We start from the raw sequence: 14,885 nt of genomic DNA on the forward strand, positions 1-14,885 counted from the left end.
GACGCCAAGGTGCTGCGACCCACCTTTGAAATGGTCTGAGCTTTTTTCACAAAGACTAGGTGTTTAGAGGTAAGCATCGGCATCATGGGCACATGTCGTGATGCCGCACTTGCACGTCCTTCGGAGCCACATGTCCGGTCCATGTATTTTCGACGTACTATGTCGAAACATGATTGGATGTCTCTTGCGAAACCGAGATTTACAGAAAGAGGCCATTTAATTCTCAAGCCATCTTCATTCACCATCGTCAGCTGGTGTGTTCTTTCTTATCAGCAAAGATGGCCTATAAGCCCGGAGGAGGGGCATGCCTAACTGGGGCTGGATTAAGTAGCTGTAGCTGTAGGAGGTAGCACCGCCGTTTGTGTATCCAAGAGGAGGGGTTCCTACGACAAAACAAGCACAATAGACTTTTCTTCTTCTCAACACTCACTCTCCTCAAAACATCCACATTCCCAGAACTGCCAAATCCCGTCCTGATCATGACCGGCGTTGCAAAGATTCCCGTCATCGACATCTCCAATGACAACCAAGACCAGGCCCGAGTGGCCAAGGACCTGGTCGAGGCCGCTATCGAGCATGGCTTCATCTATATAAAGAACACGGGCAAAGATATTCCCGTGGAGGACGTCGACGCTGCCTTTGAATTGGTATTCCCATCATTATTCCGTTTCCTTCTTTGCGAGAAAAACAAAACACTAATGCTGAAACAAATCCAACTAGGCCAGGAAGCTGTTCAAGGAGACGCCCGTGGAGGAGAAGCAAGCATGCACCATCCAAAAGAACAATCGAGGTGTAAGTTTAAAGCATTGACCACACGACCAACGCTCTATTCTAACCATAACATGATATCCAGTGGTCAGCTATGCACTACGAGACCCTCGATCCCAAAAACCAGCGTGTAAGTCACCTCACTCGTGATAATTACTCACTCACTCACTGACCACCCTCTCCTAATTCAGGTCGGTGATTTCAAAGAGTAAGTAAACCAGCCCAACCATGAACATATACCCCCATACCCCCATCGATCGATCGATCGATCCATCCATCCACCACTCCCCCCTTTCCAACAGCTGACAAAAACCCCCCTTTCTCCAGGGCCTTCAACTTCGGCGAACCCTCCCAACAAGGTAGTCACCTCCAACAACCCATCCCCCCCACCATCCGCTCCGCAGAACCTTTCATCTCCCGCTTCCACACCCTCTGCCACCACCTCTCTCTCCGCCTCAACACCCTCTTGGGCCAGGGCCTCTCCGTCTCCCCTCCCGATTTCTTCACCTCCGCTCACCTGCGCGAGAACGGGGCATCCGGCACCATCCTCCGCTTACTCTATTACCCTCCTGCCCCGTCCTCTTTAACTGCAGAAGATAAAAAGGGAGACGGGGACGACGTTCGAGCGGGTGCTCATTCCGATTACGGAAGTATGACGCTCTTGTTCAGGCTGAAAGGCCAAGCAGGCCTCGAGATCCAGACGCGCGAGGGCAACTGGGTGCCTGTCCCCGTTTGTCCCCCAGGCACAGAAACGGATCCGGCTCCGCCGATTCTGGTGAATATTGGCGATTTGTTGAGTTATTGGACCAATGGGTTGTTGAGGAGCACCGTTCATCGGGTTGTTTTCCCGGGAGCAGCAGGAAGTAGTACGGTGGAGGGAGAGACGGGAGGGGAAGAGAGGTATAGTATTGCTTATTTCTGCCATCCGGTGGGGACCATGAAGTTGGAGCCGGTGCCTAGTGAGAGGGTGAGAGCGTTTGGGGAGGAGCAGAATGGGAAGGGGGTACTTAATGGGGAGAGGAAGATGTTGACTGCTGATGAGCATTTGAACATGAGGTATGCTTTCTTTCTTATTTTTTTTCTCACTTTCTGTTTTGGCTTGGATCATGTGTGTCACTTGCTAACAGGTTTTTATGTGGTATTTGTAGACTGCAGGCGAGTTATTTGAAGTTGTATGAGGATGAGAAGAAGGAATGACGGGATGAGCTGGCTAAATAGATGGGGCTAGGGCACCTCTTAATGACCAGAAACTACAAGTATGATGCCTCAGAGGTCCAACCCAGAAAAGTGATGCAGACATCAAACTCCATACCAGATATCAATACGATCTTCACCTTCTCCCGGAAATGATATGATCTATCCTCTCCTATTCATACCCAACTAACCCAAGAAGTGACAACTCCCTCCTCCGGGTATCTCCCAATGCAACACCTTTCCCCTCCCACACACAGAAAAGAAATCAAGTCAACCCAACCCAGTACTTTCTCCAAATACTCCCGCTCCTCCTGATATCAAACCTAACCCTATCCCACTCGCCACTCTCCCTACACCTCTCTTCCTCCTCCTTTAACTCCTCCAAGACCCTCCAATCATACACCGAGACATGTCTCGGCTCGCCGTTTCGATGTCTTAAGCCTGCATCCCTAACGCTCTGGAGAAACACCTTGTTGGCCTCCTCTCTTCTACGGTCCACGAGCATGATCTTTTTCTTGCGCTTGGTCCCACCAGGAGTGCATGAGGGGGTGGGTGTTGGTGCTGAGCTGTTGAGGACCATGGCTTCCGTGGCGGTTGTTGCCGTTATTGTGGGCATTATGGTGGGCGTGCCCGTGGGGGGAATGGATTGCTCCGCTGCCCACTCCTTGGGATCGCGTGCAAACTCGGTAATCCCGTGGTAACCGAGCAAGTCCTCTGTCACCCAAAGGTAGTCGGCGATGCAGGGGGAGAGCATGAAGGAAATATTGGCAATTGTGCATGCATCGCCGAGGTAGCGGCACTTGTTTTCTGTCAGTAATTCGATTGCGGTAGGGGGAGAGCTAACGTGAGGCCTGGCTGTAGGTTGGGGTACAGTGAACCTAAAGTCACAAGAGGTAATGCCCAATGACATCGAGTGAGGAAGAGAAACCCGTCCCCGGGTATTCGTACTCTGGCGGTGCTCCATGTCTAGGGTAGTGGGCTGGTACATGGAGTTCGCGCCTATGAGTCGAGGAGGAGCGGCCAAGCGAGGATTGGGATTACGTCGTGGCGAGGTAGTCTCGATGGCCATGAGAGGCTCTCGCTGAACAACTGATGAGGATATGGTCTCCCTTCGGGATGCGGAAACGTCCTTCTGGCCTTCTGGGTTGTTGTGTTTTCTGATCTTGCTAATGTCACATTCTAGGTTGGTGGATGAACTATGAGGTCGCTTTTCCCCTCTAGCTGTCGTTGAAAGTTCGTTAGTTGAGCTCTGCGGAGATTCAACCACTGTGGGCAGAAGACGAGGTCGACCTTTGGTCTTTATCGGTGATCTGATAGCGATGGCCACCGAAGCTGACGATGTGAACGAGTCCCTGCCAACTGAGCGACATTTGAGGGAGGAGGATGGAGACGAAGGTGGTAAAGCGTCCCGGCATGGCGACCTGTTAGGTGTCGACGGGGCTTGGCTTGTCGAGGCGGTGGTTTGGGTCTGGATCTCGACGCCTCTTGTTTTGGGATCCGCCTGTTCCAGACGTCCGACCCACTCCAACAGCTCCTGGCTTTCTTCACCTGGGGGCTTTTGTGTCCCATGAATTGCCATTTCTTGCAACTCTGAAAAAGACAGAACGTCAAGATAAGTTCTGTCACAGTGTATCTTGTTTACCATTGGGAACCTCGGAGTCCAGAATCCAGTATTGCCGGGTCTATCGAAAGAGAAACATCTTATGTCGAATACTGGGGGTACTTTGAAGATTGTTGTTGGTGTCTTTTTGCCGTCGACCCCGTCCTCGATCCTCAACGAAAATGCAGTATTGTCTTGCGGATCCACGGCGACTGGTTGGATGGCCGTCATAAAAGCACGCATTTGCGTTTCGTTCAGTTCCACCACGTTTGTAACAACGAAATTCGGCACTGCTCCGAAGCGCACCACCTCTTCCTTATTGCCCAGACACGCGATGTAAAAGTGCGTCCACTTGATGTTTGGAAGGTCGAAGGACTTTGCTTTGGTCGGGTCATAACGAGCACCGACCACAGCAAAATCACCCACATCCCCAAACCGTCGGATATACTCCTTCTTGAGTTTAATTGCTATGCTGCCAGAGTATCCCACCGACGTATCAAAGTTGAAGTATGTAGCGTCGGGTTTGAGTACCAGGCCTTCTCCACGGTTGGTGATGCACGTCGCAAACGCACGCCGTAGATCTGATTCCGCGGATGGTCGGCTGCAGTCGATGATCTGCCGCTGGACCAACATCGAGCGTCCTTTGACCTCTGTTACTATTTCTTGGAGACGCTGCATTCTCTCCGAGTGTTTAACAGCCAAGAGCGACTCGTCATCAACAAGGAGAATGTCATAGTAAACGATCATCAGATGTTCCCAGGGGTTTCGTCTACATCAAGTCAGCAATGATCATCTACAAAAGTATGTGCAGTTGGGTTCTCACTGTGAGTCCTGTTCCGTGCTAAGGAACGCACCAGACCTCGATACATGCTTTCGAATTTTGTAGAAGTCCAATATTTTTTCTTCCTGGAGCGAGTAGATTAGTGACTTGAACACGTTTTGCTCAAGTATTTTGAACAAACCTTGTCGCTATATACCAGTAGCTCTCCCTCCAAGATGCATCCCTTTTTGAAAGGACATGATGGCTGGTATAGATTGAGTGATTTTCGGATGGCACTAGTTTATATCAGCGGTGTCCGTTCAACGTGCTAAAGAGGTACCCACTCATGTAGAGCTTTCCGGTCTGGTGTGCTATCCTTTCCACTCTTGGAGAATATTTGTATACAGTCGTAGCCCTTACTGAGGTCGATATGAACCTGGCAATACTCGCCGTCGTACTTCTCCTCGCAGCTCATCCTACCGTAGTCCATCTGCAAGCAATGCTTGATGCTTCTTGCCTGGAACCATGGTTGACGGCCAACTTTGACACCCAATCTGGGTTTCAGGTGTTTGGCAAATTCGTCCCTTCCAGTAACCGTTCGTTCCTGTCTGTGACTCGCCAGTATGCGGCCAGCATCCACAAAGTCATCCCGCACTTTGACTATCAAGGGCAATCGAGGATGGTAATTACGATATACGAGTTGCGGGTCGAGAATGACGGGCCGGTAGTTCTTCAAGAATAGTCGCGTGAACCACTTGGCATCTCGAGGGGAGAATCTCGTATAGATATCTCCAAGTGCCTTCTCTCGGCTTAGAGGGGTTGAACTGGGAGCTGAGCTACGCACTGCAGGGGAGCTAAAGTGACAGTGCGAAGCGATGTCGTGAAGAAGGTTGTCGATCTCCTCAACGGTAACTGGTCTGATGGGATCAGGATTGGGCTATATCAACGTCAGTTCCATGTTTCCGAGATAGGGTCGTCCTGATCCTGCCGTTGTACGGATTTGCAACCAGCGAATCTGGCATGTAGATTCGCAACACTTACCGTGTCCCTCAGAATACGTTCAACACATTCGGCGAGATCCATGCCCCATTTAGCGTCTGCATGTCTCCCAAGTTCTTCCCTTCGGGTCATTCCTAGTACCAGTCCCCTTCCGATGATGCGTTCCAACCTTCCCGGGCCATACCTGAAGACCCTGTCGGTTCTCTTTTCAGGAAACAGAGTGGAAAGGAGTGCTGTATCGTTGTGGTCGTCGCGGTCAATAAGTGAGCGGTGTTTGGCGAACCAATTTTCGATGATTTTGGCAGTAGTCTTCAGGCCAGACTTTGCGCGTTGGTTGTCGTCTAACGCCTGCAGGAGGTCGCACACGTACGAGAAAAGGAAGGGCATCGTAGGTAGTAAGCTGCTTCACAGCGAAAGGGAATCATGGAAGTAAGTGAGAGCATGCAACGTCGGCAGAGGGAATTGGCGACATGTAAAGACGATCCGAAAAGGAGGTCACCGCGAACTGTTCTGGAAAAACTTTTGAAGTGTTCGCTGGATCAAGTCCGCAACGAAGGACGGTGGTGAAGATAATATAACATTTATATATGGTGATTCGCAGTTGTGACACTGGATGGAAGAAAAGAGAAAGGTCGGTCGATGTGTCCATGTGAAGATTGTTCAGTTCAGTTTCTAGGCTTCAATGGCAACCACTTGGGTTACAATTGGCCTTGTGTTTCTGTCAGCACAGTCACTGCCCCGCGATGACCTCCATCCAGGAAGGAGAAGTGCAGTGTGGAGGGACAGAATCAAATACAGTACACATGGGCGACCGCGTTCAAGGGTTGCAACCAGGAGTGGGTCCATGGCACGTAAACACGTGTGTGATGAATGAATATTGTGCAACCTTGAATAATGAAAGTACTTGTAACGCCCACTTGGACAAAAGTGTGTCTTGTCGGTATTTGTCTTCTCTTTCTTTATACGCCCATTTTTTTTTTTTTTTTTTTTTTTCCCTTTGTCGTTGATTTTCGTGATAATCAATGGATTTATTCCATGCTCTGATCCGGACTCACCACATCACCTCCCGCAAAAAGGTCGCGCACCTCCGAAAAGCGGCCGGCCAGTTGAACTGCTATGCGCTCCTCCGAAGCGGGGGCTGTCCTGGCATCATGTATTGCAAAGGTAGCGAGGAAGCCGTCAAGGGGTGGGTGTCCACCGTTCAAGTCAGTCCTTTACCTAGCTTGTTGCGTTTGAGTATCCGGATATAGGAGGGCAGTGGTCCTGATGATAATGATGCGAAATCGTAACCAGAGACTGAGATACAAGGACTTCCATCTGGCTTCGAAGCCTGCTCTAATAGAGACCAAGTCGGCCCGGTTTAGTGACCCAGCGGGGCTGTTCGAGGTGGAAACAGTGAAGGAGTTCGCTGCTGCCATGGAGAAGAGGGGGCTTTCCCGATGGTGGCAGCAAGCCATGGGCTTCTCGTGAAGTGTACACAACGAAGGGAATGCCCGAGTAGGATGTGAGGAGAAAGTCTCGAAAGTGGGCTGAAGACCCAGACAACGACGGCAACCTAAGGAACGGCATGGCGATAAGGCTGGATGAAACGTACACTACATAGGTACAGGCATCGGAGCCATGCAGTTGACGGATGCAGGGCTGAAGAGAAACAAGCGAAAGTGAGGTGCCAATGTCACGTCAAAATGCCGGGCAACATCATGCTGCCGTGGTTGATTGATCAAAGTGTGTACGCTGATACGGTAAAATTGCTTTGTTCGCGGCAGGCAGGCAGGCAGGGGCCCCGGACGGCAGCTACAATCCAGAATGCCCGCTGCGCTTTCTCTCCTGTGAGGTCATAACACCCACGGGATCCAAACAGCAAAGACGGGAGGAAGTATCGATGTGTGGCACTTTGTCTTTTGCTGCAGTAGCTGAGGTGTACGCCGTGGCTCAACCGCAAACTCCGTTACTGTCAACTTCAGATTGAACATCGACTTGCGCAGGACAAGAATACGACCAAAAGCGGGTAAATCCCGTCATCGAATACCTCGTGATACCATACCGGTTCCGTCTCTAACCAGCAGACCCCGTACTACCTCTGATCCCGTCACTTTCTAGGCTCTCGAATCGCTGTGAGCCGCCTGCTCGAACAAACCCTGGAAAACATAACAGAGCGCATCACCACTCAAGTACTCTGATTTCCTCGCAACGCAGGTGTGAGTCTTCCAAGCTGGCTCAATCAAGGTGCGTTGGCGCAGATGACAATCCCATCCCCCAGGGGAAAAGAGGTATTCTTGCCGAGCATGTGCGTCCAGTTCCAGGCCTAAGAACCCCCCGGCCAGCCCACATCGCCCTTCGCGCCGCTACCGCTACAAGTTCAGACGAGCGCCCCACAGCTAAAACATCCACAATTCGCAACTTTACAGAGATCTCGCCGGTCGTTCGTCTCCAAGTCAAAATTTGTCTCCCAGTCCGACAACCCCGACTGCCGCAGCCGTAGCAGGTACGGGGGACGCCAAGAGGGCAAAATCGACATTTGCTGTCCGTTTGTCGAAAAGACAGAATGCGCAAGCACCGGAAAAGTGCGATCCATCCCACCGACCGACGTCTCTCCGATCAACCCTCCTCCAGTGACGCGCAAGCCGGCTGACCAGCTTGGGAACTGCAGACAGCCTCGAGACGACTTTCACACCACCCAACATTCATTCCCCGATTATGGGTATGGGCCCGACCCTTTTCTGTCTTGGTAACTAGGCGCTGATTTCTGGGGGAAAAAAGATCCAAGGAGTCCCTAGATGGAGCAGTCAAAATGGCGAACATATTCAACAGAGTGGTAAGAGGTGACCTCAGTTTGCGACGCGGCTTTCTCTAACTGTCTCACCAAATAGAAAAGTCTGGTCAACCCTTGGAAAGCTATCGATACCCTCGACTCACCATCGCAAGCTACAGGCCCGCCTCTCAAGAAACAAAAGACTGGGTCCGAAGATGGCCGCTCAGTTACGGCTGCAAACGAATACTCGAAGAGCCACTTCGCCCTTTTCCCGGAATCTATCGAAGATGCTGGATCAGATCATGCTGCGCGGACGGACCGTACGGGAAGTCATGGTAGCCTGACGGGTGTCATCGAATTTCAAAATGTTCAGGGTCTGGGATTGAGGGACGGCAAACCCCGTTCTGACAGGCGTCGTCGCTCCCGCGCGGGAAGCCAATCCCCTCGGTCAGCTCAAAGATACGGGCGAAGTATTGAGCCCGGAAGAGACGACATCGACAATTCGGACCGGGACGAACTTGCGGAGAAGAGCCCGTATGTCTCGAGCGGCCATATTCTCCGACGAGTCAACTCAGCAACGAACATCGTGGATGCAGCTGATGCTGCAATTCTAGGCAGCCCTCGGAAACGATCAATAGAGCTCCTGAGACCAGTCAAGCGTCCGCTACATCATGTTGATGGCGAAGAGGATGAGCTGGCCCTTGAATCGCCCACCAATCCCCGCGCCCTTAGGCGAGCCGCTTCAAGCTCGACCACCAAGGGGAGCACTCAAGCGACAAAACGAAACAACTCTCATGACCCTGTTCCAAAAGAGCAGTTTCTCCAGCGCCTATACAGTGCCCTCTGTCTGCCAAATCACAGATATATACAAAAAGGACCCCAGGGATGGTGCTTTCTTGGCGAGTTTACCAATGACGCCAAGCAGTCACAGTTGTGTGCTTGTTCGGGAGAAGGGGATTTATTGCCTGAGTTGGACTGGCTCAAAATCACCAAGAGTGTTAACACAATCCATCACAATGCCGAGTCCTCTTATGTCAAGATTCGCCAGTCAAAAATAGGCAACGTGGGCGGTCAAATGGTGCTCCAATTCTTTAACACAAAGGAAGCCCAAGAGTTCGTGCAATGGGTGAAGGAAAACTTGAGCGCGAACGTCGTAGAAATGAACAGGTATTACAATGTACTCTCGGATTCAATGGTATTATTATGCTAACCTTTGGCAGTGCGACACTTCAAAAAACGTACGAAAATCTCATGACCGAGCTCAAGAAGGCCACATCGGGAAGCCCGTCACCGCTTGCAAATTCAAGAGTCACGCGGACCACATCAGCTCTCGATGTGGAAGGATCGAGGAATATGGCCTTTGAACCGGCTGGCCTTATAGCGCAGGCAACCGCAGGGTCTCCTACAGCATCAACACGCCGCCGACCCCGTCTTGTGGACACATTGCTGTCTTCACAGCAAGCCCTCAGCAATCAGTACGAACACCGGTCATTCGAGGTTGAAGCTCCGGTTCAGCGGTCATCAAGAAGACGAAATGATGACACGGTCATGGTAGATGCCCCACCGATCTCGTCTGCTCCGGTGAGCCGGTGGACAGAAGACCATTCTGAATGGTCGAAGAATTGGCGGATGCCCTTAGTCTATCACCGGACATCGGTAGACAAAGATGACATTCCACGACTGGATGAAGGCCAGTGTTTGAATGACAACTTGCTAGGGTTTGGTTTACGCTATTTGTTTGAAGAATACCCAGGGAGGCATGACGAACTGAAGAAAAGGGTATACGTGCACAACACCTTCTTTTACGAGAAGCTCAAACCTGCCAAGTCCAAGGATATCAACTACGATGGCGTCAAAGGATGGACATCGAAGGTGGACCTACTTTCTTACGACTACATTATTGTCCCGGTCAACGAGTACTATCACTGGTGGGTGGCAATCATCTGTAACCCTGGCAAATTGGATCCAAACCACCCACGGCGTTCTACGAACTCAAGCACTAGTGGCACAGAGACCAGCGATAGCAACTCCACTGAGAGCAAATCGAATGGCAACATCGAGAAGTCAGACGATGTTGAAATGATAGACATCGATTGTGAACAGGCTAGAGACCAGGGGCAGGAGATCAAAGCTCAAGAAGCTTGCGGGTCAGTTGACCGAATCGAAACCGACAGCAACGAGGCGGACAGCGCGGGACAAGATGTGGTGGACTTGGTAGCCGACGACACAGACCATGACCTCAGGGAAAGGCTTAAAGGGATAACCAAGCTCCCGAAAAAGGACCCTTCGGAAGAAACGAAGATCCTTACCCTGGACTCCATGGGGAACAGCCATTATCCAGCGGTGCAAGCGCTCAAGAAGTATCTTATGGCAGAATTCGAGGATAAAAAGCAAACGAAGATTAAGGATCTTCCAAAACAAATTGGAATCAAGGCGACCAACATCCCGGAGCAAAACAACTTCTCGGATTGTGGTGTTTATCTGCTTGGGTACATTCAAGAGTTCGTCAAAGACCCAGACCGGTTCGCTCACTGCCTGATGCAGAGAGAAAAACCTGGATGGGAGTTTAACCCTTCCGAACTTCGGGAGTATTGGCGGAACACCATTTTCGAAAAGCAAAAGGAACATCAGGCGAAGCATGATGAGGAGAAGAAGAGAAAGAAGGAGGAAGCTGCTAGACGCAAGGCTGCTAGCTCAACTCCGTCCGACGCAGTGATGAGTGCTACAGAGAGCCAGACTTCGGGACGCACTGGTTTGTCCCATGATCCGGCAACCGACAACGTTTCTTCCGCGCCCCAATTTGTTAGACCGCCAGTTGTTTCCCGGAACACCAACCCGAACATACCAGCTCCTGCTCCAAAGCCGACAACTGCTCTCAGGTCACCGTTATCGTACGGGGCCTCTTCAGCGACCGGAACAGTGACTAACACTGCTGCTGTGGCTGCCGAGAGAGGTGGTGGCTCAAAGAGGAATATGCCAGATCCGCTCGAACCTATCCCACGGCCGCCTACTCGGCCCCAGCAAGCCGCCGACAACGTTGTTGTTGATCTGGAACGGGACGAATCCGAACCAAAGGACAAGGTCTCTCACCTTTCGCCAGACAGTCCTTTGCCTGGCGAGATCCGTCGGTCTAAAAACAAAGACTACGAGCACTCTCCCAAACAGCATGCCTCTTCGCGGACTCCTAGGCAGAGCCCCGAGGTCAAATTCATACCAAAGCTGCCCGACTCTTCTCCGGCCTCTGACAGGCGGACTTCGGGTATTGCTCAGGAGATAAGCCCGCAGACGTTCTACTCCAACGCCCCGCAGAGACCAGAGTCGCCAAAGCTACTGTCGCTAAAATCACAGTCGCCAAGGCCGCAATCACCTTTGGTCGAACGGAAGCGAAGATCGTCACCAGCACGCAAGGCAAAGGCATCACCACCCGCACGTAAGACGGCGCCTTCACCTGAGCTTGTAGCGCAACCCCTCGAATCGATCGAGATCTTCGATCCCCCGACTCCTGAAGCTCAAAGACCGTCGACGACTAGCAGCAAAGTCAAAGCCGAGCAGAAGGACAACAATCACGTCAACCACGGAAACAAAACTACCTACAAAAAAAGCGATAAACATACCCGCCAGAAGTCCAGAATACCTAGGAGAGTTGTGGACGATACTGATAGAAGCGGAATTGGTAGCGGGAAGAGTCGCCGTGTAGAACAACAACAGCAACATCATCAGCGACAGCCACGTCCCAGCAAGCCCAAGGAAACGGCCGAGACCAAGTCCGAGGAGATCCCCGATTCACCCCCTCCGGCGATGGTCGTGTCTGACATCCCTGCGGTGCAAAGCGCGGAGATGACGCCTATTGACTTGACTGATGAGAACTGAGTGAAGACCAGGAGTATGTGGATTGGTTAGAGCGTTGAATTGGTTCATTGTTGTATGTTTATTGTTGGTGTAAGCATATTCATTCATGCATCTGCCCATTTGCATTGCATGGTCTTGAGGCCTCGATGGCTGGTATAGCATGGCTGCGTTGTCTTTTTTGAAGCTCGTTGCTTGATTGTTTTGGAGTTGAAACTCTCGAACTCCCCAAGTCTTGTACATCTTATCATGCAGGCGGAATATTTGGCGGTATTGACGTCCAGCTAGGCCTCGAGGAGTACCTTTGAGTCGGGTGGCCATCTCAGTCTCGAGCTAGATGATGGAGCCTCAACCTTGTGCTGGAGGAAGAAGTAGCGCAGCGTGATCTAACAAACTACCAATCCTCTGTTGATATTTTTTTCCACGGAGAGCACATTACAAGAAGTTTACCATCCCTTTGATGATATATTGGTGAGAGATTCCATAGTATTTTAATGGCTCTGTGTGGCACAACTTAATCGGAAATCTAGTGGAATGGATTCATGACCAGAAACTTTTCAACTCCCTTCAAATGCAGTGAGGCTACCTAAAAGATATAGTGTGGTATGTACAATACTTGCTCTTTCTACTTTCTCCTTCTCCTTTGTCTATGAACAGCTTGGCTGTCGCGAATGCGATATAACGTCCAGAGCACTTTGTAACAAATTTCAACAGGCGATGATTATTTGGCTCTCTTCTTCCTCATTCTCCGCGTTTCTCCCATGTCCCGCTCCGTCAAACGAGGTAGACAAAACAAGACAGAACAAACGTACGTATGGTTCCCATCTTCTTCCTCTATTCCTCCTCTTCTTCCTCCTCATCGCTCTCCTCCCCCTTAGCCCCCGCTCGCCTAGCAACCTTGGGCACCTCGAAGATAGTAGCGCCGTTTCTTCCTTCCTTCATGTACTTCCACCTTCCCAGCCTCATCTCCTTGCCTGTGGCGACCACGATGCAGATGCCGTCGCGACCGCGGTTGCCGCGCTCGAAGATGGCAATGTCATTGATGATACCCCTAATCAGCCCGCTCTCTTGCTTCTTCTTCTTGTCTTGCGACCCATCCACCGAGGCCTCGTCGTCCGCTTGCTCCTCCCCACTGCTTGCGGTTGCAGGTTCCTTCTCCGCCTTTGCCTTCTGCTTTGCTTCCTCCTTCTGCTTCTGGGCCTCGGCCTGGTCAAGCTGCTGCAGCGCCGTGCTGGAACCGAGCACGCCAACAGGCAAAATCTTCTTCTTGTCCTCGCTCAGGCGCCACACGCGCACGAAGCCGTCCCAGGAGCCCGAGAGAATGACGTCCGAGTACGGGATGGTGCGGAGGGCGGTGATGGCGCGGGGCTGCGGGGTGGGCACCACGCTCTCGTCCGGATTCGCGTCGGCAGACACCTCGGTCGGCTTGAGCGGCGGGTCGATGCCGTGCGCACACGGCTGCGTGAACAGCGCCTTCTTGCGGTTGATGCCCCACAGCGAGAGCGTGCCGGCCGAGTCGCCAGTCACAAAGAGCTCGTCGTCGATCATGGCCACCTGGTCCATGGTGCCATCGTGGTTCACCGCCTGGTCCCGGTTCTTATGGGATTTCTTCTCCGACACGCCGCCGCGGAACACGAGCTGCGACTCCTCGGGAACCTTCCAGTAGCGGGCGGTCCGGTCGCGCGCGCCAACGGACACGCAGCGCTCGCCGGCCAGAGCGTCGATGTCGGGGATCTCATCCTGGTGGCCGAAGAGTGTTTCAACGTAGGCGAGCTCGTCGAGCGACCAGACTTTTACTGTCCGGTCCTTGGAGGCAGAAAATATTTGGTTAGTGCCGCGGCGGAAGGCGAGCGAGGTAACGGCGTCGCGGTGCTGGGTGAAGGCCCGGAGGGGCTTGAGGGTCTCGGCGTCATGGACGACCATTCGCTTGTCGGCGCCGCCGGTGACAACAAACTTGCCGTCGGCAGAGGCCCTGACCGTCAGGATGGCCGCGTTGGTGTGTCCCTGGTATGTCTTGTCCTTTGCCTTGATCGGGTTCGCCCTGTTGAAGCACACTCTCTCGGGTTTCTTCTTGGGCGGCGCAGGCGGCTTCTTTGGCTTCTTCTTGGTCGTCTGTGGCCACTGGTTCTTGGGTAGGTCTTGTAGCTTCCACTTGGTAAGGTAGCCGTCTTTCGTGGTGGTGTAAGCGTACGGCGCGCAAACCGAGACTGATGTTACCGTTCCTGAATTCCATCGAAACTGTGTGTGTGCGGCCTTGTCAAAGTCGAGCTTGGAAGCCAACTGGCGGTAAACCTTGCCCTTGGCCTCGGCCACATCCTCCTGAAGACGCTCGGCCAGCAAATCACGGTCAATCTGCTCGGCGTCAAAGGCATACTCGTCCTCCAGTTCCACCTCTTGTCGTGCCTTGTCCAGATATCGCTGTGCCAATCTTAACCGCTTCTCAGCCGCCGTCTCTCCTTCGTGGTCCGACTCCTCTTCTCCTTCCGACCCGTCCTCTCTCTCAATGTGGTCGCCATCGTCACTGTCAATGTCGCTGCCGGATATCGACTCGTCGCGCTCAACGGCTTTCTTGGGGGCTGCGGGACGTGATTTGGCGGCAGGGCCTCTGACCGACGATGACTTGGCAGTCGATTTGCCAGTCGCAACTCGCTTCTGGGGGGCTTCGTTGGCAGAGGCACGCTTCCTCTTCTTTTCCCCAGCGGGTGCTGTGAAAAAGGACGACATGGTGTTGGCAATTGCGGCCCGGGGCGGTCGGTGCAAATGCACTGGAGTCGTCTGGTGGTAGAGAATGACACTGGAATGTGAATTGGGGTCGCGTTCGGCTTCACTTCAACGCTGCTGCATGGCTATCAAAGTTGAAATTTTTGGGATGGCCGTTCGCGCCTAGACACACCCGACCCGATGGACTTCGAAGAAAAAAAAAAGTTGCCCACCCTGCAGGCTTTCTATCGGTGGAGTAGCACGCC

At 52.3% G+C, this 14,885-nt stretch overlaps 5 protein-coding genes across 7 annotated transcripts; 3 read left to right on the forward strand and 2 right to left on the reverse strand.

Annotated features, from left to right (window-relative positions):
- The first annotated feature begins 342 nt into the window (after positions 1 to 342).
- NCU01364 (oxidoreductase) lies at positions 343 to 2,135 on the forward strand. Its single transcript, XM_955623.3, has 6 exons — positions 343 to 647; positions 721 to 792; positions 854 to 898; positions 960 to 976; positions 1,096 to 1,824; positions 1,917 to 2,135. Exons 1-6 carry the CDS (start codon positions 480 to 482, stop codon positions 1,963 to 1,965), a joined length of 1,080 nt encoding a protein of 359 aa, XP_960716.1. The 5' UTR covers positions 343 to 479; the 3' UTR covers positions 1,966 to 2,135.
- NCU01365 (ATP dependent DNA ligase domain-containing protein) lies at positions 1,846 to 6,084 on the reverse strand. Its single transcript, XM_955624.3, has 5 exons — positions 5,364 to 6,084; positions 4,667 to 5,259; positions 4,525 to 4,618; positions 4,386 to 4,468; positions 1,846 to 4,331 (listed from the first exon to the last, which is right to left on the reverse strand). The coding sequence occupies exons 1-5, from the start codon at positions 5,706 to 5,708 to the stop codon at positions 2,228 to 2,230; spliced, it is 3,219 nt and encodes a 1,072-aa protein (XP_960717.3). The 5' UTR covers positions 5,709 to 6,084; the 3' UTR covers positions 1,846 to 2,227.
- A 232-nt stretch (positions 6,085 to 6,316) lies between these two features.
- On the forward strand, positions 6,317 to 6,994 carry NCU11280 (hypothetical protein). Its single transcript, XM_001728262.2, has 2 exons — positions 6,317 to 6,526; positions 6,615 to 6,994. The coding sequence occupies exons 1-2, from the start codon at positions 6,344 to 6,346 to the stop codon at positions 6,789 to 6,791; spliced, it is 360 nt and encodes a 119-aa protein (XP_001728314.2). The 5' UTR covers positions 6,317 to 6,343; the 3' UTR covers positions 6,792 to 6,994.
- Positions 6,995 to 7,179: 185 nt separating this feature from the next.
- On the forward strand, positions 7,180 to 12,369 carry NCU01366. 3 transcript variants are annotated; one of them, XM_011396214.1, is made up of 6 exons: positions 7,180 to 7,608; positions 7,730 to 7,885; positions 7,972 to 8,022; positions 8,082 to 8,136; positions 8,192 to 9,240; positions 9,294 to 12,369. In XM_011396214.1, the coding sequence occupies exons 1-6, from the start codon at positions 7,562 to 7,564 to the stop codon at positions 11,941 to 11,943; spliced, it is 4,008 nt and encodes a 1,335-aa protein (XP_011394516.1). In that variant the 5' UTR covers positions 7,180 to 7,561; the 3' UTR covers positions 11,944 to 12,369. The 3 variants fall into 3 exon arrangements, with proteins under 3 accessions (XP_011394516.1, XP_011394515.1, XP_011394517.1); XM_011396213.1 differs by having other exon boundaries at positions 7,180 to 7,885; XM_011396215.1 differs by having other exon boundaries at positions 7,180 to 7,547; positions 7,730 to 8,136.
- Positions 12,370 to 12,437: 68 nt separating this feature from the next.
- Positions 12,438 to 14,830, reverse strand: NCU01367 (rRNA processing protein RRP9). The gene has a single exon (XM_955626.2). The coding sequence runs from the start codon at positions 14,641 to 14,643 to the stop codon at positions 12,754 to 12,756; it is 1,890 nt and encodes a 629-aa protein (XP_960719.1). The 5' UTR covers positions 14,644 to 14,830; the 3' UTR covers positions 12,438 to 12,753.
- Between the last annotated feature and the right edge of the window lie 55 nt (positions 14,831 to 14,885).

The sequence above is a fragment of the Neurospora crassa genome, linkage group V (genome assembly GCF_000182925.2).
Source record: "Neurospora crassa OR74A linkage group V, whole genome shotgun sequence".
Classification (NCBI taxonomy): domain Eukaryota; kingdom Fungi; phylum Ascomycota; class Sordariomycetes; order Sordariales; family Sordariaceae; genus Neurospora; species Neurospora crassa.

What these genes read in the sequence shown, in the direction of transcription:
- NCU01364 (XM_955623.3), top strand. Translation starts at nt 480, where the DNA reads ATGACCGGCGTTGCAAAGATTCCCGTCATCGACATCTCCAATGACAAC. An exon ending in TCCAAAAGAACAATCGAGGT is followed by an intron (nt 793 to 853) that starts GTAAGTTTAAAG and finishes CATGATATCCAG; the next exon opens with TGGTCAGCTATGCACTACGA. An exon ending in GATGAGCATTTGAACATGAG is followed by an intron (nt 1,825 to 1,916) that starts GTATGCTTTCTT and finishes TGGTATTTGTAG; the next exon opens with ACTGCAGGCGAGTTATTTGA.
- NCU01365 (XM_955624.3), bottom strand. Translation starts at nt 5,708, where the DNA reads ATGCCCTTCCTTTTCTCGTACGTGTGCGACCTCCTGCAGGCGTTAGAC. An exon ending in GACCGGAAAGCTCTACATGA is followed by an intron (nt 4,619 to 4,666) that starts GTGGGTACCTCT and finishes GATATAAACTAG; the next exon opens with TGCCATCCGAAAATCACTCA. An exon ending in TACTGGTATATAGCGACAAG is followed by an intron (nt 4,469 to 4,524) that starts GTTTGTTCAAAA and finishes TACTCGCTCCAG; the next exon opens with GAAGAAAAAATATTGGACTT.
- NCU11280 (XM_001728262.2), top strand. Translation starts at nt 6,344, where the DNA reads ATGGATTTATTCCATGCTCTGATCCGGACTCACCACATCACCTCCCGC. An exon ending in GGTGGGTGTCCACCGTTCAA is followed by an intron (nt 6,527 to 6,614) that starts GTCAGTCCTTTA and finishes AATCGTAACCAG; the next exon opens with AGACTGAGATACAAGGACTT.
- NCU01366 (XM_011396214.1), top strand. Translation starts at nt 7,562, where the DNA reads ATGACAATCCCATCCCCCAGGGGAAAAGAGGTATTCTTGCCGAGCAT. An exon ending in CGAACATATTCAACAGAGTG is followed by an intron (nt 8,137 to 8,191) that starts GTAAGAGGTGAC and finishes CTCACCAAATAG; the next exon opens with AAAAGTCTGGTCAACCCTTG. An exon ending in AACGTCGTAGAAATGAACAG is followed by an intron (nt 9,241 to 9,293) that starts GTATTACAATGT and finishes AACCTTTGGCAG; the next exon opens with TGCGACACTTCAAAAAACGT.
- NCU01367 (XM_955626.2), bottom strand. Translation starts at nt 14,643, where the DNA reads ATGTCGTCCTTTTTCACAGCACCCGCTGGGGAAAAGAAGAGGAAGCGT.